General features: G+C 32.7%; 1 protein-coding gene across 1 annotated transcript; it reads right to left on the reverse strand.

The window, feature by feature from the left end:
* Nucleotides 1-2852: 2852 nt before the first annotated feature.
* Nucleotides 2853-4762, reverse strand: LOC109188549. Its single transcript, XM_019339194.1, has 4 exons — nt 4699-4762; nt 3513-4264; nt 3167-3418; nt 2853-2921 (listed from the first exon to the last, which is right to left on the reverse strand). Exons 1-4 carry the CDS (start codon nt 4760-4762, stop codon nt 2853-2855), a joined length of 1137 nt encoding a protein of 378 aa, XP_019194739.1.
* Between the last annotated feature and the right edge of the window lie 19935 nt (nt 4763-24697).

Consider the following 24697-nt stretch of genomic DNA (forward strand, 5'->3'; position numbering starts at 1 on the left):
ATAATTATTATTTTCAATGTTTTTTTTTGGTATGCAAATGAACGCACATTAAGATATGTAGTCACGCAAGTTGTAATGTGCGCTAAAATATAACCTAATTTGCTTAACGTATCAAAAGGATTTTTATATAACAAAAATATATTAATGTTTGCTAATTACATAAACTAATACTAAGTAGGCTATTTTTTTTCAAGACCAGCTTTTTTGTTGTTCTCAGTGGACAATTGGTTATTTTCAGCATTTAAAATCGCTGCAATGTACTTGATCCTGAGATCATCAAGATCTTTTGTCTTTCCCTTCCTGATGCCACAGTCCCAATCGCTCGATCCAGTCCCCATGTATGTTTCCATGTGGCGCATTGTAAATACACCACAATCATGCTTGTTTGTTGTATCTCGACATCTCATCTCCATTCTTGTTATTAAAGTTTTTTTAAGTGTCTCTGAAGAAGTGCGCAGCATCCTACTATTCAAATATCGCGCAAAATATTGTTGCTGCAATAAAATAGATAATTATTTTTAAAAAAAAAAATTATAATAAAATGTTAAAGTTTGTATAATGACTTAAAATGTGTGAGTCAATACTTACCAATGTACGAGGTAGATTGCCATATTTCTCTGTGCTAGTACCACCAACAGAGGAATTGTCAAGTATATCAATCCGTGTATACCCAGTGAATATATCAATGCATATTACATAAATGTGATCAGATTAGATGACTGGAAAAAAGAACTGCAAGTTGGAATTTGTTTTAAATGTGTTAGCACAGAGAAACAATAAATACAAATCTTATTTAAAGAATTTGGAATATAATATACCAAACGTCGGGTCAAAGGATTATCATAAGGCTTCAAGCTCCCCATCGACTTCTTTTTCGAACTTAGAGTAGAATTTATCAATGATCTCTTCTGTTGGTGCATTCACAATACAATTTGCCTACAGAATCATGTCGTTTAGATATTAATTATACATTTCATTAATAAGTGATGTTATTTTATATATCTTTTTCTGAAATCAAAGCCTGCGAAAGCATATGTTATCATGTGCATGCCTAAATGAAAAAGTTTACAATTACAGTTTCAATCCTATAGATGCTTCAATATGGTATTAAATGTGCATGAAACTATAACTGGTTCAAAGAATAACTTACCACTGGATTTGTCGTAAAAAAGAATCTCTTAACTAAGTCTTTGGAACTGTAGTTATACTCCAAGTAGTTTAGGATCAAACTCCATGTGTTTAACACTGCTGACTCTACATGATTTTTCTTTAGCAGTGATTTCATATTGATCAAGAATAGGAGTTTGTCACCATCCTCAAACACTTTATCAAAGCTACAAATGTGCAGATAAAAATATTTAACATAAAGATTAGAAAAAACAAAAAAAAAAATAATAAAATAAAAAATTCAAGATATTAGCAGGATCAATTAGCAAAAAAAAAAAAAAAAAAAAAAACAGAATAGGGATCTTATGTATAACTTACTCAATCGATGCATCTGCCTTTTCAATCCAAACTTTAAGTGCTTTTTCAGCAATAGTGATTGGTGATGAGAGATGCACCTGTCTTAAAAAGAACGGGGATTTCATTGTTTCTGACTGTTTTCGTGCTCTCTGTCCTCTCTGCTGATGATCTTTAGCAGGCTCTGATATAGCCTTTCCAGCTCTCTTTGAAGCTGCTGCTTCTGGGACTATGTCTGCTTGAACACCAGGAATCACTGCATCGGGAGGAAGATGAGCTTCTTGAACACTAGGACACGGTGTTGGTATGCTTACAAGTTCAGCGTCCTTCGCATTCGCCCCGGCATCAATAGGTGACGCTGTAAGATTTATTCCAATCTCACCTTGCCCTATCTCTGCTTGAACACCAGGAGGCACTGCATCGAGAGGAAGATGAGATGCTTGAACACTAAGACACGGCCTTGGTATGCTTACAACTTCTGAAAGACAAACTCTATGCTCAGCGTCCTTCGCATTCGCCCCGGCACCAATAGGTGACACTGGAAGATTTATTTCAATCTCACCTTGCTCTATGTCAGATACTGAAATGTCTGGTGTGACTGTTAGGTGCTCTTCATTTCTAGCAGTCATAGTTTTCTGACACTCACCATCAGCATGTGTAACACTGTCCAGCAATGAAACTTGTTCTGGAAGCTCAGCTTGCTCAACCTCCTTAAGTCTAGTGTTTTCTGCAACGTCTGCACAAGTTGCACTGGCAACAGCCTTAATGTGCTCACTATCAACTTCATCGGCTCTAGTTTGTTGTGCAATGTTTGCAAGAGCTTCACTGGCAACAGCATTAAACTGCTCGCTCTGAACCTCATCAGCTCCAGTTCGTTCTTCAACGCCCGCATTAGACTCTCTGGCAAGAGAAGTAACCTGCTCACTCACAACCTGCAGAACTATAGTTTGTTCTATGACGTGTGCAACAGCTTCTGTGGCAACAGCCTCAACCTGCTCACCCTCTTTTTCAGCACATTCTGGCTGTTGGTCTGAATCCTCATGCTCCTCTTCTGAAACGTCGTCTTGTTGTTGTTCATTAAGGTAGATAGAGGCAACATGTGCAATATCATCCAGAGTATTTGTATGTGGTTGTGTTGGAATTGGTGTTGTTTGAAGTGGGCTAATTGCAGAGTTTGAAGCAGGGATATCACAAGATTCCCTAATATATTTCACCTTATTCTGTATTGCAAGTTCAATTGCAGTACATGTTTCAGGGTCAAATGCACTTCTTTCCTCTTGGGAGAGGGTTGATTCCACCCCTGGAATTGCAGCAGCAAGTGCTTTGTGTGCAAGCTTTTTCATATTCCTGACCCTATCTCTGTTGTGGATGATGCAGGATGATCAGTTGTTTTATTGAATAAGATTGTTCACCTCATCACAGAAGTTTTTTAAACTCTGTTCATATGCATTGCAGTATTCCTGTGTGGGAAATGAACGTTTGTATGATTATTACATGATGTGTATCAATGTTAATTACATCTAACAGACCTTAATGTGCGTCCTGTATTGTGTTAATGTGCTTTCAACCGATATGTATATAACCGTGGTAATATGCAAAGGGTTATCAACTAGTGTGCGCCACAGTAAATCCTAACGTGCGTGATAAAAATACTAAACGTGCATATGATTATAACTTTATATACGTTTAAAAAAAATGAACATACCTCCTCAGCATCAATCCTAACATTCTGTACCTCAGGGATACTCTGAGCATTAACAGCAGGAATGTGAGAAGCTAGTTGGGGTGGTATATATTCTGGATTGCGTGGCTCGACTCTTCCTTGTCCAAAACCACCAGCCACAGCTTCTGCTCTCTGCCGCTGCTTTAGAAGTCGAGTTGTCCACCCTACTAATGCCGGAATAGACCTCTGGACAAGTCGGTCGAAGTGGAGGATCACCCTATCAACATAATGCACCTGAATACAAATGAAAAGATCGTTAAAATAAATATCTTCCACATTTTGCCTTTTTATTTTTTTTTGCAGAAATTTAATATGCTTCAAAACTTACAAGCATAAACAGCATGCAACCGGGAAAATATCCCTTTTCGTTTTCCCTCCAACTGACAGCTGCAGCACTCAAGGTTCGAAGGATGAATCTGCACCAATTGAAATGGGGAATTTTGTCTACATTGTCCACAACTTCCAGAATATGTAGCACAATATACCCATTTTTTGTACTTTCGATGTACATGGAGTTGAATAGAAGAATAAAATGGAATTTGAACAATTTCCCTCCATCAGTGCAGGCAAGCATTGCTCTTACAGTTTCCGAATACTTAACGGACGACAGTTTTTCTGCCACAATATTCTTCTTCCACTCGTTGAACAATGCATTAGTAGAGGAGATCCTCTTTCCCTTGTATTTAATCTTAAGGGGTCCCCTAAGCAAGCCTAAAACAGCTTCCACATCATCTTCGGTTACGTCCAAAGTTTCATTTGTACGTAGAGTCAGCTTGCTTGCCATGCCATCATAGTGTGTTAGGATCCAGTAGCATAGGTAGTTCGGGAACTCTTTGATTTTCATATTTAAAATACTTCCAAATCCCATCTCCCGAACTGCAGCTTTTTGTTCTGGACTAAATTCTGCAATGGCATTAACCAACATTGGTGATGACCCCCTGTTCTGAGCTTCTTTAAATTTGTAAAGAATGTCATCAGGTTTAGGCTTTCGTGATCGTTTCTTTTTTGAAGACCGTATAGGTCCATCATCCACTGGAGCTACAACAATATGCATATTAGCTTCCCTCTTGCGTTTGGAACCTATATTTGCAAACAAATACAAACTTTTGCTATTTTAAACTGCAAAAGAGACTAAATGCAGAATGTGTGTTCATTGTTCGAAGGTATGCGAGTTTATAATTTATGTGCGTCAGTCTATAGGTTAGTGTGCGTTAAGGATGAAAACAAAATGCGTACAACAATTTCATAATTTTTGGGGCTAATCATAAAACATAGAAATAGAATATGCGTATAAATAGTAAACAATGTGCGGCAAAAAAAAAAAAAACATTAAGATGAATCCACGCGAAGTATACATTCAACGAAATAATATTCCTGAATTTGAATTTATTAGGGATTGTCAACGAAAATCACAATGCGTGAGAAACTGAAATCTTAAAATTATACATACAATAGCTAACGTGCGTGAAATTAATCTGTAAGATGCGCATGTGATATGGATGTATGAAATTTACCTTTTCTAGAAGGTGGCTGTTGGCTGGATTCGGCCGTGTGGGTTGGATGCTCTTCAGACGCCATATTTGCTTCACGCAAGGTGTTGGTAGTTAAGCACCGTCGAAGTAGTAAAAGCTTGTAAAGGTTGCGCACTGGGACTGTGAAACAAACTGGAAAATCGCATTGTTAAAGGTAAGAAGCTCTGATAATGAGTTTCTAACTGGTTGTGGGGAAGAAGAAAGGTTTGCGTATTTTGTTTCCTTTTTTTTTTTTAGTTAATACCCGGGGTGGTATTTTAGTTAATTTTCGTTGACATCGGACGAAATTGATTTGAATTGACCCGAATTCTAATCGACGTCTTTGAACACTCCGACTTCGAACAGGACCGAATCCCCGCACCCCTCCCTTAAAAGGCTTAAAATGTTTTTGGTCGTTTGTTCGCACAGCAAGAACAGAATATAAGAATATTGAAGTATTAGTGTGCGCATATTAAAGATAAACTTCACGCACGTTCTTTGAATTAATCGCGCCCGTTCAATGGTGTGTGGACTCGCGCATGTAATGCATGTGTACACGCACATTAAGGTATATACAATTAAACAAATTATTATATTTATTGATTCAAATCAGTATGTCCTCGTTTAATTAACAAATTTCACATTGTAATCATCTTCGTTAAAAGTTGTTGATTAAGGAATTTAACGCACATTAAGGCTATACTAAAGGGATATTCTGTTTTTATTATTATTATTAATTTGTTATTAGTTGTTAATTAAGGTTATGTATTTTTGGGAAATGAATGAATAATCTAACGCACATAAACAACTAAATACAGGCATATTGTTTCTTTTCAGATTTGTGAACAGTTGGCAGGTAACATATATTTTGGTATACAAGGAATAAACGGATGAGCCCATTGGTGAAATGGTAGAAGTCTTTGAACACATCGACTCCGCCCAGGATTGAATCCCCCCAAAAGACTTAAAATTTTTCTGGCCGTTTGTTCGCACAGCAAGAACAGAATATAAGCGTATTAAACTATTAGTGTGCGCATATTAAAGATTAAATTCACGCACACTAATTGAAGTAATCGCGCACGGTCAATGGTGTGTGGACTTGCGCATGTAATGCATGTGTACACGCACATTAAGCTATTTTGAGACGCGCATCATATCTCTATTTATTAGGCACACACACATAATATATACAATTAAATAAATTATTATATTATTGATACAAATCAGTATGTCCTCGTTTAATTAACAAATTTCACATTGTAATCATGTTGTTAAAAGTTGTTGATTAAGGAATTTAACGCACGTAAAGGCTATACTAAAGGGATATTCTGTTTTTTTTTTTATTACTAACGGAATTTAAGGTTATTTAATGGATGAAAATAATATAATAAAGGGTAAATAAGGAAAATCATTAAGAAATACTAAAATCGAAATAATATGAACCATTCATTCTAAGAAACAATTAGGACCGACATTATTTTTATTCTAGTTAAGGGCCTAACATTATTGGCTCTTATTAAAATTGTTGATTGTAGATATACTAGTTTTTTACGCGCATTGCGCGATTGGGATAATGCCCAATGTTCTTTTTAAATAAGAACTTTAAAGTATATATCAAGTCAAGATTATATTGGAATTGTTCATGCATAGATAATTGAATGTTGAATTTACATATTTAAATAGATAATTCTAAGTTTACAAATGCAAGATAATATAGTCAAGATTGATTATAATTGTCAATAAAATAATTGTATAGGTATGTTTGAAACCAAATACGGGACATAAGGGAGAGAAAATAAAAATTAGGGCATAAAATATTAAATATATACTAATATTGAAGAGCTAAGTACTGATTGCCAAACAATGACATTGCGAGGTAGTTTCCTACTTCAATTTGTTGTGTGATTTGAATATTCTTTTTGTCAATAAATCCCCCAAGTAATTAATATGACTAGCTTACTTATATTTTTTTATTTTTTATTTTTTTAAAATTATTATTATTATTATTATTATTATTATTATTATTATTATTATTATTATTATTATTATTATTATTATTATTAAATATATGTATACCCTTAGGTCATTTTACATGTTAATCTAAACAGTTAATTTTTTCAAATATCTTTTTACCACCGTTGATATAATTCGTTGGTCAAATCTGCTAATATAATACAGTAACGTTAACCGCTAACTGCTGATTGTCAAACAAGGACATTGCGATGTAGTTCTCATTTCAATTTGTTGTGTGATTTGAATACTCTCTTTATCAACAAATCTCTCAAGTAGTTAATATGATTGACTTTATTAATTTTATTTTTTATTTTTTTTCATGGTAATAATAAAATACTTGGCAAATAAATATATAGTATTATTTTGTATATAACTTTGATATTTAATTAAGAAATAGTGCACAAAAAAATAATAGACAACGTAGTGAATATAATCAATTGTTGAATTTAAATGTAAAGAATTTTTAAGCCTTACAAGCCATGGTTTACAAATTCTTCAATTGAGGATCTTGCTTAGGGAAGGAAGTCCCATTTAGTGTTTAGAGAAACTTGCTTACATTTCTCATATTGTTTCAATGATCTTTAGACCAGATCATAACTTAAATGACACTTCTCTCACTTTTTTTTAGGGGGAAATTTTTTGTTTCCCTTATTTTCCTAGAGAGTAACAATTCCTATTATAAATTGTGCTGAAGTTCTATTTGAAACTGTCTTTTGTGTGAATGTAAATTGTCAATGGATATTGAACTTAGGCTACTATTTCTTGACTGGTGTAAGAGTTAATGTGTTCTAACTTCTAAACCACCTGAGAAGTTGTATAATGTGTGCTTCTCGGACAATCAGACATATACACTAAAAACAGCAAAAGTTTACGAAATAAAAAATTCCATTTCTAATGAAATGAAAGACTCAAACACTCAGTTTTTAATAACTTTAGTTATAATTTAGCTATTTACAATTTCTTTTATCTTTTATTAAAATATAAGCACTGAGAGTATTTCTTTATCTTTTATTAATTTAGTGTTTTTCTCTCAGTCATTATTATATTAATACTTTAACCAATTAAGGAACACTAACTTAAAAATACACATTGGGCATTGGTCTAACCGCGCAAAGCGCGTGTAATAACTAGTTTTATATATATATATATATATATATATATATATATATATATATATATATATATAGACACACACACACATATGGATGTGGGAGCACATGCAATATCTTAAACTAAAAAGGTCACTAGTCCAAATGATTTAAAAAAGATTTGATTAGAATAAAATATTATTATTTCTTATTATAACTTTTGGATTTGATTTCCCTTAGTAATTAAATCTACTATACTAATAAGAGCCCAAGAGAGTTAGACCTATAATGGGTAGAAAAAATGGCGGTCAATTTTTTTAATCAAATGAATGGCTCAGATTGATCAGATTTTATTTTTGAAATTTCTTAATTTATTCTTAATGAATATGATTATCCGTTAACTTTTCTGTTAAATATTATCTTTTCCGTTAATTTCTGTTAGTTCACCGTTAACTTACTCATTGATTTCAATAAGAAAGGTCTTAGGTTCAAACCATATCCCAATCAAAGTTGGCATAATTAGTACTCTATTTTACTCTTATTAAATTAAATAATAATTTAGTAGCTACAACAAAAAATAATACATATGCATTTCTTTAATTTAGAATTATGTGTCTACAATGTCTTTATTCAAAAAAATTATTCATTATCAATAAATTAAATAAGAGAAATAATTTCATTAGTTATATTATTGTATTTATTTCTCTCCAATATAAAAATTCTTCACATTCAAAATTCAAATTCATCAATTGATTATATTCGCTACATTGTCCCTACAATGTCTTTATTAAAAAAAAAATTATTCATTATCAATAAATTAATTAAGAGAAATAATTTCATTAGTTATATTGTCTTTATTTTTCTCCCATGTAAAAATTCTTTACATTCAAATTCATCAATTGATTATATTCACTACATTGTCTATTATCTTTTTTGTGCACTATTTTTTAATTAAATATCAAAGTTATAATACAAAATAATGCTATATATTTATTTACCAAATATTTTATTAATACTATGAAAATTTTAAAAATTTTAAATTAAAGCAATTACATTAACTACATGAGGGATTTGTTGACAAAGAGAGTATTCAAATCACACAACAAATTGAAGTGAGAAACTACCTCGCAATGTCCTTGTTTGACAATCAACACTTAGCAGTTAGCGTTAGCGGATTTGACCAGCGAATTATATCAACGGTTGGCAAAAAGATATTTGAAAAAAATTAGCTGTTTAAATTAACATTTAAAATGACCTAAAGGTATAATAAAGATAATAATAATAATAATAATAATAATAATAATAATAATAATAATAATAATAATAATAATAATAATAATAATAATAATAATAATAATAATTATTATTATTATTATTATTATTATTATTATTATTATTATTATTTTAATAATAATTTTTTTTAAATATAGATGTGTTTTGGAAAAAATATTGTAAATTGCAATGTTTGTATTTTCAGTGGTTTGAAACAAATTGTTGTTTCAAACTGTTGAATAACCAAAACACTTTCTTTAGCATTTTGATCTTTGGGTTACATCATATTTACCAATCGTCTAATATCTTTGGGTTACATTATAATTAAAAAATTTTAATTTTTACTACATCTAAATTCTTAAATTATGAATTTCTTTATCCATAATAATTTATTTAACAATAATGGTTGAACTAAATAAACGCAAAACACCTAAAGGACTGGTACCGTTGATTCATTCATTGATCTTGTATATATGTGCATTCATTAAATATATTAGAACCCTTTGCAACAAAAATACTTGGTTACTATTTAAAAAAAGTTTAGTAAAAATTATAATGAATCTCCTATATTACATTGTATTCATATACTATGAATTACATATTTAAATAAAAAAATTTAGACATTAAATTACTTATGTTGAACTTCTCATATATAATCTTGCATTATATACTTTCAAATATTTATTTAATTATAAACATTGGGTAGAAAAAATGACCGTCAAATTATTAAATCAAATGAATAGTTCAGATTGTTCAGATTTTAATTTTTAATATTGTGTAAAAAAAATGACCATTAGTCTAAATCTAATATTAAAATCTAATATAGAATTATAACTACAACATTAATCTAATTCTAATATTAAAGTCTTAATAGATCGAACTCAAACCACGAATTCTACTGCCAGAATCTCCTCAAACAATATTAGTATATATTTAATATTTTATGCTTTAATTTTTATTTGCTCTCCCTTATGTCCCATATTATCAATACCCATACAATTATTTTATTGACAATTATCATCAATCTTGACTATATTATCTTGCATATGTAAACTTAGAATTACCAATTTAAATACGCAAATTCAACATTCAATTATCTATACATGAACAATTCTAATATAATCTTGCATTGATATACTTTAAAATACTTAGAATTACCAATTTAAATACGCAAATTCAACATTCAATTATCTATGCATGAACAATTTAAAATACTTATTTAAAGAAAAATATTGGGCATTATCCCAATCGCGCAATGCGCGTAAAAAACTAGTATAGGAATAAGGGTCAAATAGGCCATCCAATTGCACACAATAATGCAATTAAGTCACTGAACCTAAAAAATCAACAATTAGGTCCCTAAACTAATCAAGTTCAAACAATTCTTTCAATTTGAAGGTTTCCAACAGGTCAACAGGTCATCTCCCAAATTAATTATTTTTAAAAAAATAAATTTTAAAAATTAATTATTTTTAAATTAAATATAAAAAAAAAAAAAAAAAAAAAAAAAAAAAAAAAAAAAACTGGACTCCGGCCGGAGACGACCGTCTCCCGCCGGTTTCTTCGTCTCCGACAGTGGAGACGAAGAGTTTCTTCGTCTCTAGCCATGAAGACGAAGAAGGTTTCGTCGTCTCCATGACGGGAGACGAAGAAACTCTTCGTCTCCACTGCCGGAGACAAAGAGTTTCTTTGTCTTCGGCCATGGAGACGAAGAGTTTCTTCGTTTCCAACCATGGAGAAGAAGAAACTCTTCGTTTCCAGGGCCGGAGACGAAGAAACTCTTCGTCTCCGGCCGTGGAGATGAAGAAACCGGCTGGAGACGCTCGTCTCCGGCCGGAACCAGGTTTTTTTTTTTTAAATTTAAATAATTAATTTTTAAAAAATAATTAATTTAGAAGGATGACATGTTGGAAACCTTCAAATTGGAAGAATTATTTGAAATTGGTTAGTTTATGGACCTAATTGTTGGTTTTTTTTTAGGTTCAGTGGCCTAATTGAAATATCGTGTGCAGTTCGATGGTCTAGTTGACCCTTATTCCTTAAATATATTTACTTTCCTGATCCTATAGTAATTCTACCAATTTTTCAAAATATATAAAACCGTTATGAAAATTTCAAATTTTCTTGCATTATTTCCAACTCAAAGAAATCAAGACATCAATGCCTTGATCACCAGCTACCGTCTTTAAAAAGATGAAAATATTATTCCTTGTTATAAATATTTCATTATGGCCATTAATCTTGAGTCTCTTCATTTGCCTTTCACTTATTACATTGTTTATGATTAAGGATATGAAAGGTTGTATGGATTCCTATAAATGGATAGTGAAGGCTAATGAAATGATATGGTTGTTGTGCCCTACATTTGGTGTTCTTCTTCTTCTCCTTTTTCTCTCTTTATACATACACGCATATACATACATACGAACCTCTGGTCAATTACCATGCAATCATCACGCAAGAACTGAGCTAGTTGATAGGCCAAATTACAACAAGTTATCAGCACGAATCGCCAACATATATACTCCTCGGTGAACGGTATGCATGGATCTGTTACAATACATGTTTTTATATTGGACAAGCATGTTCATAGGATTCATATAATATATGGTTTTATATTGCACATGCTCATATGATTCGTATATATGCTTGCAAATTCTTGAATATGGTTTTCCAATTTTACTTTGATTCTGCGGAAGAAAACTATGTGGGTGGTTCTTAAAATACCGATTTTATTTTGATTTTGCTTGCAATTTCTTAAAATGTCATGGTATGTGCCGATTTTATTTTGATTTTGCTTGCAAATTCTTAAAATGTTGTTGGTGGTTCATATGACTCACGTGGTATATGCATGCAAATTCTTAAAATGCCGACTTTATTTTGATTTTTTTAATCGGAAGAAAGCATGTGATCTATATATATATATATATATATATATATATATATATATATATATATATGTTTGTGTAAATAGAAGTGTTTTTCGTATTTACAATGTATGTACACCATGTTGATAATATATGCTGCACATAAGAACATTTATATTAAACTGCATAGATGTTGTTGCTAAATTGACATAAATATTTTTGTTATATATATTGCTGCAATATGAGCATGGTATTCGAAAGGTTGCAAAGCTTCAAAATGTTTTCATGTTTGAAAATGGAAAAATATGTTTTCCTTGATTGGATCCGAAAGGATATTTAATTTGTTTTCTGCCAAAATGTTGAATACTCGAAAAAGGTCATTTTTATGGACTCTTGTGTGTTTTCGAAAGGTTTTGAAATGTTAATTTGTTCTTTCAGACTTTACCTTTCGACTTCATCTCTAAAAGCAAGTTTGATTTTCATCTAGAAGATGTCAAATTCCTCATTTTTGCTATGAACATGTGATATTATGAATGTATATGAGAACATATGATATATGTTTTGTAGATTACGTCTTTCTTGCCAAATGTGAATTTATTGAGCCCGCGTATGAATGAAGCAATTATTTAGCTTGAGCTCTAGATATTGAAATATATTCGGCATCTAAAGAATTGAGTCAAGTTTCTTGTTGCTAAGTCACAGAGCACCGATGCCTAGAAGGCACAAGCTCTCATTTTCATACGTCACCACTTGAACCACGATCTTAAAAATGAGTACCTGTTTGAAAAAGAACTCCTCGAATTAATGGAAGTCCCTGAAGGACTATTCCGACCAGAAGTCATCAAATGTTCTTCCTCAGACACATTTTGACTAGTTTATCTCATGTCTAATTTTGAGATTATAATAAAAGTCAGTGATTAGCTATAATTCAACTATGTACAAAATAGTCTCGCAAGTGAAACTCTAAACAAGAAGTTTCATGGAAATATTTAATTGAAAAGACATTGCCAACTTTTCATACGAGATTTGTACTCCAGCAGTAGTACAAGACAACAAATTATGAGAAGTATCCTAAGTTGTTTTTAGCACTCCTTGTGGCTAAGAAACATAACTAGTTGTTGATGAAAAATCAAAAGTGCATGTCTGGTTGATTTTGCACATGTGCCTGAAGCACATAATGTTACCTAGTTGAGTAACTTTATAAGGGTTGCGGTCGAGATTATAACCGGTGTGGTATGAGTTTTGAGCTCAGAATAAGAAACAAAGTGATCAAGGTATTCAAGGACGACCAAACTCATCAAGGTAAAATTCTAGCCAAATGCAGCTTTGCTATCAATGTGGGTGTGAAGGGCATTGATCCCTACGTGCCGCACACCAAAGTATTTGGTCGTCGAAGAATGCGTTTTATCTTGATGATTCTAGCTAATTTGCCTGAAGCAAATACCGCGATAAATGATGATAATGAAATGATGATGAGGTTTTATGAAGAAATGATTGGTGTCATGATAATGTTTTGAATGATGCATGAAAATATATTCATGGCTGAAAAAGTCAGTCCATGCCAGAAGCATGAAACATCCGAGAAGTTAGTTCATGCTTGAAGCATCCGAGAACTTGGTTTATGCCTGAAGCACTCGTAAAGTTAATTCATGACCGCAATATTTATTACATGGTTGAGAAGTATATATATACTCCAAAAGTTATTTTTGGACGCAAATTATTATGAGTGCGAAGTGATTTTACTACTCGATTGACTATTCGAAAAGTGACTATTCTGAAAGCTTACTTCTCTAAGCTTATCCATCTAAACTTAACTTTCTAATCTAACTTCTTGAAAATTTACTTCTCGGAGTTACTTCTCTTAGTTTGCATGCTTATTTATATATGGAAATTTTTCTCATGCATGCAATATGACTCTCGTATGCAATTGACTGGTTGCCAATTCAAAATTAAATCATTATTTGTTCCATAAATTCTGTATCAATCCCGGAAGGATTGCTATTATCAACAAATTATGATAATCCTCTTTTGACTAAATTTATGATGTCAACATGACAAAATCCTCTCCGAATATGGCTTAGTACAATTCTGTGCTGTTTAAGGAGTGGTATACTCCTTTATAAAAATGATCTTTGACTTATTGTCATACATGATATGATTGATTTAGATGTTATTAGTTTGGAAGATAGAAGCGAATTATATCATATCAGTTTGCCCGAAGCAAACGAGAGAATGAATTATATCATATCAATTTGCCTGAAGCAAATGAAGGAATAAATTATTTCATATTAGTTTGCCCGAAGCAAATGAGGGAGTGAATTATATCATGTGAATTTGCACGAAGCAATTCACAAACCAGTGAGTGAACTAATGTAAAAGTTGAGGATAAGGGTTTTTGGAAGATCTTGAAGATCTATTTATGACAAGCTTCACAGCTTCCCTATGATTGTTGTGTACCCTTGTAATATCATTTGATATGTATGCTTTCATATCTAATGATATATTTTCTTGTTGGGGACATCAGTTTTATATGTTATTGTGGTTATCACAATCTAACCTACTGCATATCATAATTATCCCCCTAGAACCTAGTACGTGGTATAAAACCAAACATTTCCCATCTGCGTTCTATTCACAGTGTGCAGTCTTTTTCTATATCACCACCATAGTGTACCTTTTCTGGGCATGTATATGTTGATTATAAACCCCCGTCTATTATTTAAATCATTAGAGCCCGTGATAAGTGATCAATATATAATTAGGTACGCTGACTGCACACTTTATGAAGATCATTTCACGGCATTAGGGGGAGATAAGAGCTCAAATTTAATAGAATGTCGAGAAATTCTATGGATGATTGATGAAAAAGATCTTCAATATTTAAATCCACGTACTAGGTAGACTGAACTAGAAGTTCAGAAGATAATTTATCTGCCAATATATATATATATATATATATATATATATATATATATATATATATATATATATATATATATATATATATATATATATATATATATATATTGATCATAAAAAGAGTGACTAGGTCCTATATATCTTCCCCAACTTGGACCATATGTATCTACCAATGCTCCTTGACGCCAGAAGCGTGGAGACATGTTGGTATAATCCGCAGAAAGCTAAATCTAGTAGAAAATGGTGTCACTCTTGAAATCACTTAAAGAAGTATGTCCTGAAGACATTCGTCCAGAAGGAGAAAACCCCAGTAAAATTTATAGGTGCACCCAGAATCATAATACTCGGGATGCGGAACGACTAGATAAAAATATCTTTGGAAAATGTCTAGAGTCTGGTTGAATTAGAAATTGCCATTATTTTATATATATGTGAGAAATTTATGAAAAATGTTATAGTTGTCGACAACAAAATTGCCTTTATAAATTGTTCTCGTTATATGAGAATCTGGATCTAGAGCTAGGCACCAGTTGTGCCTTGGTATTTTTTATGTATAACGGAGTAATTAAGGCATGTACAGCTCAGCTCGCTGAAACTGTATTCTCTTTATAACACGTACACCATTTAATGTTAACCCTGTAGGTTACAAATGTGTGTTTGTACGAAAGAGAAATACAAACAATATGGTGGTATGATATAAAGCGAGACTGGTAGCTTAAGGGTTTACGCAGAGACCCTGAATTAATTTTGATCAAATATTCTCTCCCACAACATATGACATTACGTTTCGCAAATTAACATTATTGGCAGTGAATTATAAATTTAGATATGCAGTTGATGAGTGTCATGACCGCAAACTTACCGGTCATTAGACGCTAATATTTATTTGTAAATCCCTGATGGATTCAACACTTTTGAAATAAGGAAAGTGAAAAATGGCAACGTGTATCATTAAACTACTAAAGTCTTTGTATGACTTGAATATTATTGACTGAGTGTTTTCCTCCCGAAGAAGGAATGTACAAATAATATGTATCATTATGTGTTCGTTAAAGAATTGCTAGTGGAGTTATTTATTTATCATCTCAGTCAATATTGATGGTTTAAATATCATTGAAACACATAGAGAGCTTGGTGATATCAGCTCATCCCGAAAGACGGAGTTCTGAAATAAAAAACTTAGAAATCCAAGTATTATCTCGACCTGAAGATTGAGCTTCTCCTTGCAAAAAGTTTTATACACCAGTTAGCCTACTTGAAAAATGTCATGAAGATGTTTTATATGGATAAGTATTATTTGCTTATCACACAAACGAATGTACAATAATCTCTTGAAGTAGATAAAGGACCATTTAGACTCGAAGATGATAATGAGGATATTGAGGGACTAGAAGTCCATTACTTCATTCCTATTGGAGCAATATTATTGAACTAGAAGTTCCATAATCGCATTAGGCCCGATATTGAATTTGCGATGAAATTGCTAGCAACATTTAGTACTTCCCCCTACAATGAAAATTGGAATGGTATTTAACATATCCTCCAACACATTCGAGGTACAAAGATTTTGAAATTTATGTGAGAAACCCATATGTGGTTTTGATGGGCTACTTCGGCATTGGCTTTTTTATTTGATCCCTATGATGCCAAGTCCAAAACTGGTTATGTTATATTTTTACCCCCAATGTCCCATATGAGGACAAATAAGATTGTGCTGCACAAGCAAGTAATAGGTTTGTTAAGGGGAACCTTACAAAACCTGTTGCACCTAAGTCCTTCTACACACATGAACTCTAGAAGAGTTGTAAAATTCTTGTTGAGAAAGTTTGCCCCACTGAACAATCTTGCAGATATGTTCACTAAGTCTATGCCTACATCCACATTTGAGTAATATGTTTATAAAATTGGGATGCGTAGCTTAGAAGATTGTTATCTTCAGGGGGAGCGACAACCCCTAGCTGTGCTAAAATGGGCAATCTAGAGGATTTTTTGAAATCCTGAAGATTATGCTATGAAAGCATATGATTGTACTCTTTTTCCCTTAGCTAAGTTTTTCCCCATAGGGTTTTCTTAGGCTAAGGTTTTTAATGAGGCAACCGATGTTGGTGCACTTGAGTGGATAGTCCTGAAGACCCTTGAAATCTTGAAGATTATGCCCAGAAGGCTTATGGTTGTACTCTTTTCCTTGGCTAAGTTTTTTCCTACTGGGTTTTCTTAGGCTAAGGTTTTTAATGAGGCAACCGGTGCAACACAATAGTTTAACATACTTCGTGTACTCTTTTCCTCGTCTAGTTTTTCCCACTGGGTTTTCTAGCGATGTTTTTAACGAGGCATGAGTGTGGTAAGATAATGGCCAAGGGGGAGTGTTATAAATATTTCATTATGGCCATTAATCTTGAGTCTCTTCATTTGCCTTCCACTTATTACATTGTTTATGATTAAGGATATGAAAGGTTGTATGGATTCATATAAATGGATAGTGAAGGCTAATGAAATGATATGGTTGTTGTGCCCTACATTTGGTGTTCTTCTTCTTCTCCTTTTTCTCTCTTTATACATACATGCATATACATACATACGAACCTCTGGTCAATTACCATGCAATCATCACGCAAGAACTGAGCTAGGTGATAGGCCAAATTACAACATTCCTTACAATTTTTAAATTTTGATTTTCTTTACAAATATATTGACTTTCCTAATCGTATAATAATGCTACTAAAGTCCAATTCATTAATGTACTAGCACTAGGGAAATAAAAAAAAAAAATCTCTCTGAGTTATATGCTTATAGCACTTTTCCCCCTGAGTTATTCATGCATTCATATTTGCCCCCTCAATTATTATAAAAGCGGTGATTTTTCTCCATATATATTAAATGGACATTTCAACCCTTAAAATAAATATTTTATTTATTTCTCTTCTTCAATATATTATTGCTTATACGTAGGGATGACACGGTTTGTTTCGAACTGAACCGGACACTATATCAATCAAATCAATTTTTATTTTTTTTTATTCAAAACCAAAACCCAATAGTTGGGTTTCTGTTTATTATAAACGTGAACTGAAAAAGATGGATCCTGAACCGTGAACTGGAGGTTCAAATCGGAACAACTACTAGCATTAGCTTTAAATTAGAATTATAATATTTGCAAATAGTGTATATTCTTTTTCGCATTTATTCTGATTCTCACATATAAGTATATATAAACGCAATTTGTTTTTTATTTTGAACCGTCAATTCACGATTTCAGATCCAACTTAAACTGATGGTTCAAACTTTCTTTTAAAATTTTATTTTTTTAAAAAAAATATATTCTAAATTCAACAACTAATGTATTTTAATTTTTCAATTCAGAACATGAACTGACAATTTCGGTTCGCAATTTTAATAAACTCTAAATATCGGGTTCCGGTTCTAAATTCGCATCATAACCTTTCTGTTTGGGTATATATATTCTAAGGGTAATATGTCCATTTAACATATTAGGGGGAAAAACTACCACTTAAATAATTCAAGTGAAAAAAGCGTTATAAGTATATACACATGGGAAAAAAGTGACATTTTCCTTTAGGACTATCATTATCACCTAATCTTTCATAACACGTGCGATGTGCATGGATACACTTTCCTATCAAATTCCAATAATTATTATTATGAGTTAACTCCATTTTTAGTTCTAGATTTATAAGTGAAAATTCACTTTTAGTTCTTCATTTTCAGAACATCCATCTGTGGTCTTAGTATTATTGTGGCATAATCATTTTTTATCATCCGTCAACAAAATCGTTGAAATATCGTTAAATACAAGACCGTTTCGATCATTTTTATACAAAGTGGATTAATCCGCTTACCCGCTATATTTTTATTTTTATTTAAAAAAAAATTATAATTGAAGACCTAAATGCCCCAAAATTTAAACAGTTTTGCTATGCTCAACCCTACTTTTGAGCGTGCAATAGACATCATGTACAAATGTCTTGGAAATAGAGTTGTAAATGCGAAAAACTTGAATTGCATATATTCAAAATTCAAAGTATCGGTTACAATGAAGTATCAAGTATATATCAAACGGGAAGGGTACAATCTCTGTATAGGAGAAGTCCTCTGATTCTCTACTACGAGTATGCCTATTAGAAGTGTGCCGAATTCGGAATATGCCGAATTGGAAGTGTTCCGAGTTCGGAGTATGCCGAACTTGAAGTAGTTTCTTGTCGGGAGTATGCTGAACTGGAAGTATGCCGAGTCCGGGAGTATGCCGAACTGGAAGTAGTTCCTTGTTGAAGGGCCTCCGGAGTTAGTAGCTTGTTCCTCAATGAAGGGCTAATATGAAGCTCTAATATGCAGCTTGATCTTCAAAGAAGGGCTTCCGGTGTTCAAATGGCGTATTCCTCAGCGCAGTATACACAGTTCAATTGCGGGCGTGGGGGCGTGTTCCAGATGATATCCTGGCGAGATTTCAGCAGAGCTTCGTTATGCAGATTTCCAAAGCCCATTCTTTGGAAATAAAACCACTATTTATAGTGGTGAGGGTGAGGGAAAATCTCCAACCAACTCTTAATTCCTAATTTAATTTAATTATTTTAATTAAATTAAGGAACTTATCAGGACACCACTGTGTCCAGGTTCATCATTTCATCAAATATCAAATTATCCAAATTCCTCAAAATTATATAATCCACATATAATTTTAGTGGGCCAAAACCAAGTCAAGCCCGCTAATTATGCAATCCAATTGATTCAATAGTCTGGTCTAACTCGATTAAATATTTCATCATCTCGGGCCGAACAATCCAACATCCAATTACATTTAATTAAGTAATTAAACCAAATAAATATTTAATGGTTCGTTTAATTAACTCGATTAAATAAATATTAATCTAATTAGCTTAATTAAAGTAATTAATTTAACAATCAACTATCCACCACGGTTCAACAATATTATTTAAATTTTTCAATGCTTACAAATTGTCCTTTCGAGAATTGCTTGATGTACCTTAAATGTAGAGGGAAGGAAGTCTTGAAACCTTGCAAATAATAATACTGGGAAACTCATGCACCATATTTTTATTTTTATTTTTTTGCCTTAACCATTTGGGCTCCCACATGGAATAAGGAAATAACTCCAATTAAAATGGGCCTCTCAATATTATTTACCTTTCAAATTCATTAAATCCAATAAACCCACAGTCCAACTTCGTTCGTGAAGGTGTCCATAACATGCATTGCATTTCTGAATATGATCAGGATTGCTATTTCAAACTGAATTCACTTGTTCTAACTCATAAATCTAATGTCGAGCATTGATATAATATATAATAATAAATCTAATAATAGTAAGTGTAAGTTAGTACTCCAAAATTAGATATATGTTCTAATATGTCTATGCTTATGGAATTGTATATTGCATCGAAAATATTATATTATTAATTTTTATAGAACAAAATAACTATTAAAATTGTGATAGTGTATAATAAATATCAAATTATTTTACCTAATTACTTACAAAATCAATTTTACTAATTTTACCAAATATTGATTGTATTTCTAATTAAAAAATCTTAATATAAATCAAAATCAAAATGTTACAATAATAATCAATCATACTTAGTATAAAAAAATCTTCTTAATATAAATAACAATAGTATCATAATTATTACTTTTATGACCTCTTTTGTTTTCCATAACATTTGATGGGTAATACATGGACGCATGGTGACACTTTTCAATATAATATCGATTCTATAATTGTTTTTTTTTTTTTTAAAAAAAAGTTATTCACTATTTATTCAAAAAGATATTTTAATATAATCAAGAATTTTTATGTTGGGTACCATTATTGGATATTTAGTTTTTAAATAAGTTTTTTTTTTTAAGAGAACAAGGACAGAGAAGGAGAGAGTTTTTCCCTTCCCGTGGGGGAAAGGATGGGGGAAACATCCCCGCCCTGACCTAAACCTCATTTCCTAAATTATATATTATATTATTTTATACTTAATGTATATGATGGGCGAAATGATTAATCTATGTGCACGTCCTAACGTACATACCCTGAGAACTTGGAGGGTGTGATTGAGTGAAAATGTCTAATTTATCCTTAATCAAATGTCAAGGAATCAAAGGGAACTCTCTCACCCTTTAGAGGTGCAGCGAGGAAATTAGTTGGTGTCCAATAGTGGATACCTTGGTACAAGCAATATTCTTTGATATAGTTTCCTATCAATTCTGTGTGAAAATTGTTTTCCACTCAAAAAATATGAGTTTGAGATTGCTTTCCAAGAAATTGGTTGTGATAGGGCGATTCGGGAGAGACAGACCGGCGATTGAGGCTATTAGGTCAGAGTTTCGAGCATTTTGGGCGAAATACGGATTGGTTCCCTCAATGCAAGTTCAATCCTGATTAGATGCTCTGAAAATGATTGTAAAAAGCTCTTGACGAGAAATCGTGCGACTGTAGCTGGAGCGAACATTGGTGATCGCCGGAATGGCAGAGCTCGACGCAAGTCCCGGTATGGCTAAATCTCCCTAATCTTCCATTACATTTATTTAATCCTGGTATGTTGGAGAGAATTTGCGAACCAATTGGAAGTTATCTGTTCTCGGATTCGGCGACTGAGAGGAAGTGTTGCGAGAGTGAGAGTTGAGATTGACGTGAGTAAGGCATTGCCAGACCGAATATGGATTGCGATTGGAGGGGAGGGGAGGGGACTGGATTTTGGCAGAAAGTTTGGTATGAACAGATTCCTAATTTCTGTTTAAATTGTCATCAATTGAGAGCTAAAAAGGAGTGTAGAGGGAAGCAGCCGGAATTTCCGATAGAGGAGGAGGTCGGGGAGGAGGCTGAGCTGGTGGAAGTGCCAGCCCAACACTGGAAATCAAAAGGAAAAAGAGAGTGGTTAATAAGGAGGCTTGGGAAGAAGCTAAGCAGGATATATTTACAACAAACTCTTGAGAGTTTCCTTGGGATCGGAAGTTTCTTCACCTACTCCGTTGAAGTCCTTTAACAAGTTGTGGGTGATCACAAGCCTGCCGTAGACGTAAAAGCATCAACAAAATATTTGCATAATTTTGCCTCACAGTTCCAGCTGCAGCATATGCCTATGAGAAGATAGTATATGAAAGTTAGAGGAATTCATTTAAAAAAAAAAAAAATTAAAAAAAGACTAAACTAATAATTCCTATGGATACTTATTAACTCACTCCTACTCAACGCCTATTGGTTTCTCATTGTTATGTCTTAGCATTTCTTCCAAGTCCAAATAATTTGGTTTATGGTCTCTGGTGGTGGCCCATGTTAGTCCCAACTTGCGACCTTGATTCAAATATGGCTTCCATATTTTCATCATCTTATTAAAAGAGATGCCAAGAAATTCCCATATTTTTTCATGTCTTCTCACTTCTTTGCTAATCTATATCCTATTACCCTCCATTCATATCAACAACCCCTAGCTAATGCCTAATGGTGAGATCAGCATCTCTTGACAAGGAAGTACTCAAAAAAGTTTGAAGTATAATCCCTATTTTTGTGTATGAAAAATATTCATCATAATAGCATTTTTACCATATTTTTATGGAACACAAACTTGATGAGAGTGAAATCACAACAAAGTGACGAGACATGAATTGCTGTGAAGAAGCACAAACTGACAAAGTGACATTTTTTAACAAAAAGCAACAGGACCACAAAATCAATTTTTAACACTTGATTATATATATGATTTACAATGACATGTAAATGGTCGGTAATACAACCCCTACGCGAGAAGCAAAAAGCATTGTGGATAAGCTTAATAGAAACAAACTTATGGCTTTTGAAAAACTACTTTCGAGTTTATTTGTAGAAGCTATAACTCCTATAAGATCTAAAAATCACAGACAAGAATTCCTTGCCCCAAGGACCCAAAGTTCTCTCTTTCTATTAACCATTGGATTTTAAGCATTTCTCTACTCCAAAACTCAACCACAGAAGAAATCACTCCATTTATTAGCCACCTAGCTGGCTGCCATCATTCTAGTAAGGTAACCTTTATTCCTCAAATAAGAAATCCTCCCAAAATGCAACTCCAGTCAATCACTTAAAGATCACATCCCAAACCCAATCTATCCAATCCACCCGCTACCACTATCACTGCCAGCAACCAACCACCATAGCCACCACCATCACCCCCACCCACAGCTATTACAGTAACGACCATACTTCACAATACCACAATCGCCACCCACCTGTTATTACTGTTACCATAACTTCCCACCACCTACTTCCACCCCTAATTGTTATTGCCAACAACTGCCAGTACCACCATTATCAACAACTGCAACAGGCTCTAGCCACTTGTGTTGTATGATTTTTTATAGTTTGAGCCTCATCCAAAATAACCCTAAACCAACTCACTCTAGCAAGTGTACCACAGGATCAAAATCATCTGTATCGATCAATTCCATTCCTACCCTATCAAAATAGGAAATGACAAAAAGAAAATGGTTTAACAAAAACTTGACCAAGATATATAAATGAGGTTACATTACTACTTATTAGCCTTGGTGAAATGATATCCTATCTTCACAAAGAAGATATAGAAATATAATTGTGAAAATTGAATTACATGACAGTATTAGCAACAAATTCAGCTGCTTATGCAAAACCCCAAATCAAACAATCAAATAGGCCAGGAAATTGGAGACATACCTGTTGGTAAAATGGCTAGCTGTTAGCTGATTGTGTTAATTATAGGGTATAAATAGTTGATAACATTAGCTAATTGTAGAAAAGTGTTTGGTAAATTAGCGGTTAGCTGATAGCTGTTTGGTATAATTTATTTTCTCAAAATGCTAATTAAAAAAGTTGCTTGGAGTAGCTTTTTGAATTTTAACCTTTTGGAGTTGCAAAAAGCTAATTAACCAAACATTTATATTGATATTTTAACTAAATCAAACAATTAATAGTGGTCAAATAAGCCAAAATTGACCTATAAGCCAATTTTTTACCAAACAGGGCCATAACCTATTAGCAAAGGCTGTTCAAACGAACAGAACCTGTTCTTCTGAGAGAATCCCTTGCAATGGGACGATTCTGACCTGACATTTAGTAAAAGTTTGTTAGGGCATCCTCAATAGTGGGGGATTTTACCCCACATTTTTGTGGGTCTCAACATCCATCTCATCATCCACTATCTCACTCAATCACAAAATCTCTTCTTTCCATTAGTTTTAAGTTTTTCACAACTTTTTGTGGACCCACTATTTTATCTCCAAAATTTAATTATTTATTTATTTATTTTAGGAATTGAATCCTATGCCAGCCACGTGGCGCTGAAACCATCAATCTTCTCCCACTTTATGGAGTCACATCAAACTATGCAAGTGGAAGGACACTTTATGAACACTTTAGCTGACAAAATTTGTTATTTTGCAGGAAAAAGAATTCATCAAAATCTCCCCTTCACATTTGTGAAAAACTTGACAAAGAAAATTATACTGTTCCAAAATCTCTCCAAAATCCCCTTTTAAGGATGCCCTTATGCAAACCTGCAAAATATATTTAGAGCAAACCTGACACCGATGCTGAATGAATCCTAGAAGCTGAATAGGGAGATCAAGTCCCTTGATCTTATTAAAGGTATTATTAAAGATAGAGAAGAATAAGAAAATAAAAATTGTGAACCTGTTTTGCATGTGCCAATCAATGAAATTCATGTTATTGGGAAGTATAAATAAAATCATTAAAAAAGTGAAGTAAATGTATACTTATTTTTACTTAAAATAGATAACAACAACAAAGTTAACAACAATCGAAATTAAACACTACAAAATGACATAATTAAATATATCATAAAAGGACTT

The sequence above is a fragment of the Ipomoea nil genome, unplaced genomic scaffold, assembly GCF_001879475.1.
Source record: "Ipomoea nil cultivar Tokyo-kokei standard unplaced genomic scaffold, Asagao_1.1 scaffold1436, whole genome shotgun sequence".
Lineage (NCBI taxonomy): Eukaryota > Viridiplantae > Streptophyta > Magnoliopsida > Solanales > Convolvulaceae > Ipomoea > Ipomoea nil.

What these genes read in the sequence shown, in the direction of transcription:
- LOC109188549 (XM_019339194.1), bottom strand. Translation starts at nt 4,762, where the DNA reads ATGGCGTCTGAAGAGCATCCAACCCACACGGCCGAATCCAGCCAACAG. An exon ending in ACAGCCACCTTCTAGAAAAG is followed by an intron (nt 4,265 to 4,698) that starts GTAAATTTCATA and finishes TTGCAAATATAG; the next exon opens with GTTCCAAACGCAAGAGGGAA. An exon ending in TTAGGATTGATGCTGAGGAG is followed by an intron (nt 2,922 to 3,166) that starts GTATGTTCATTT and finishes TTTCCCACACAG; the next exon opens with GAATACTGCAATGCATATGA.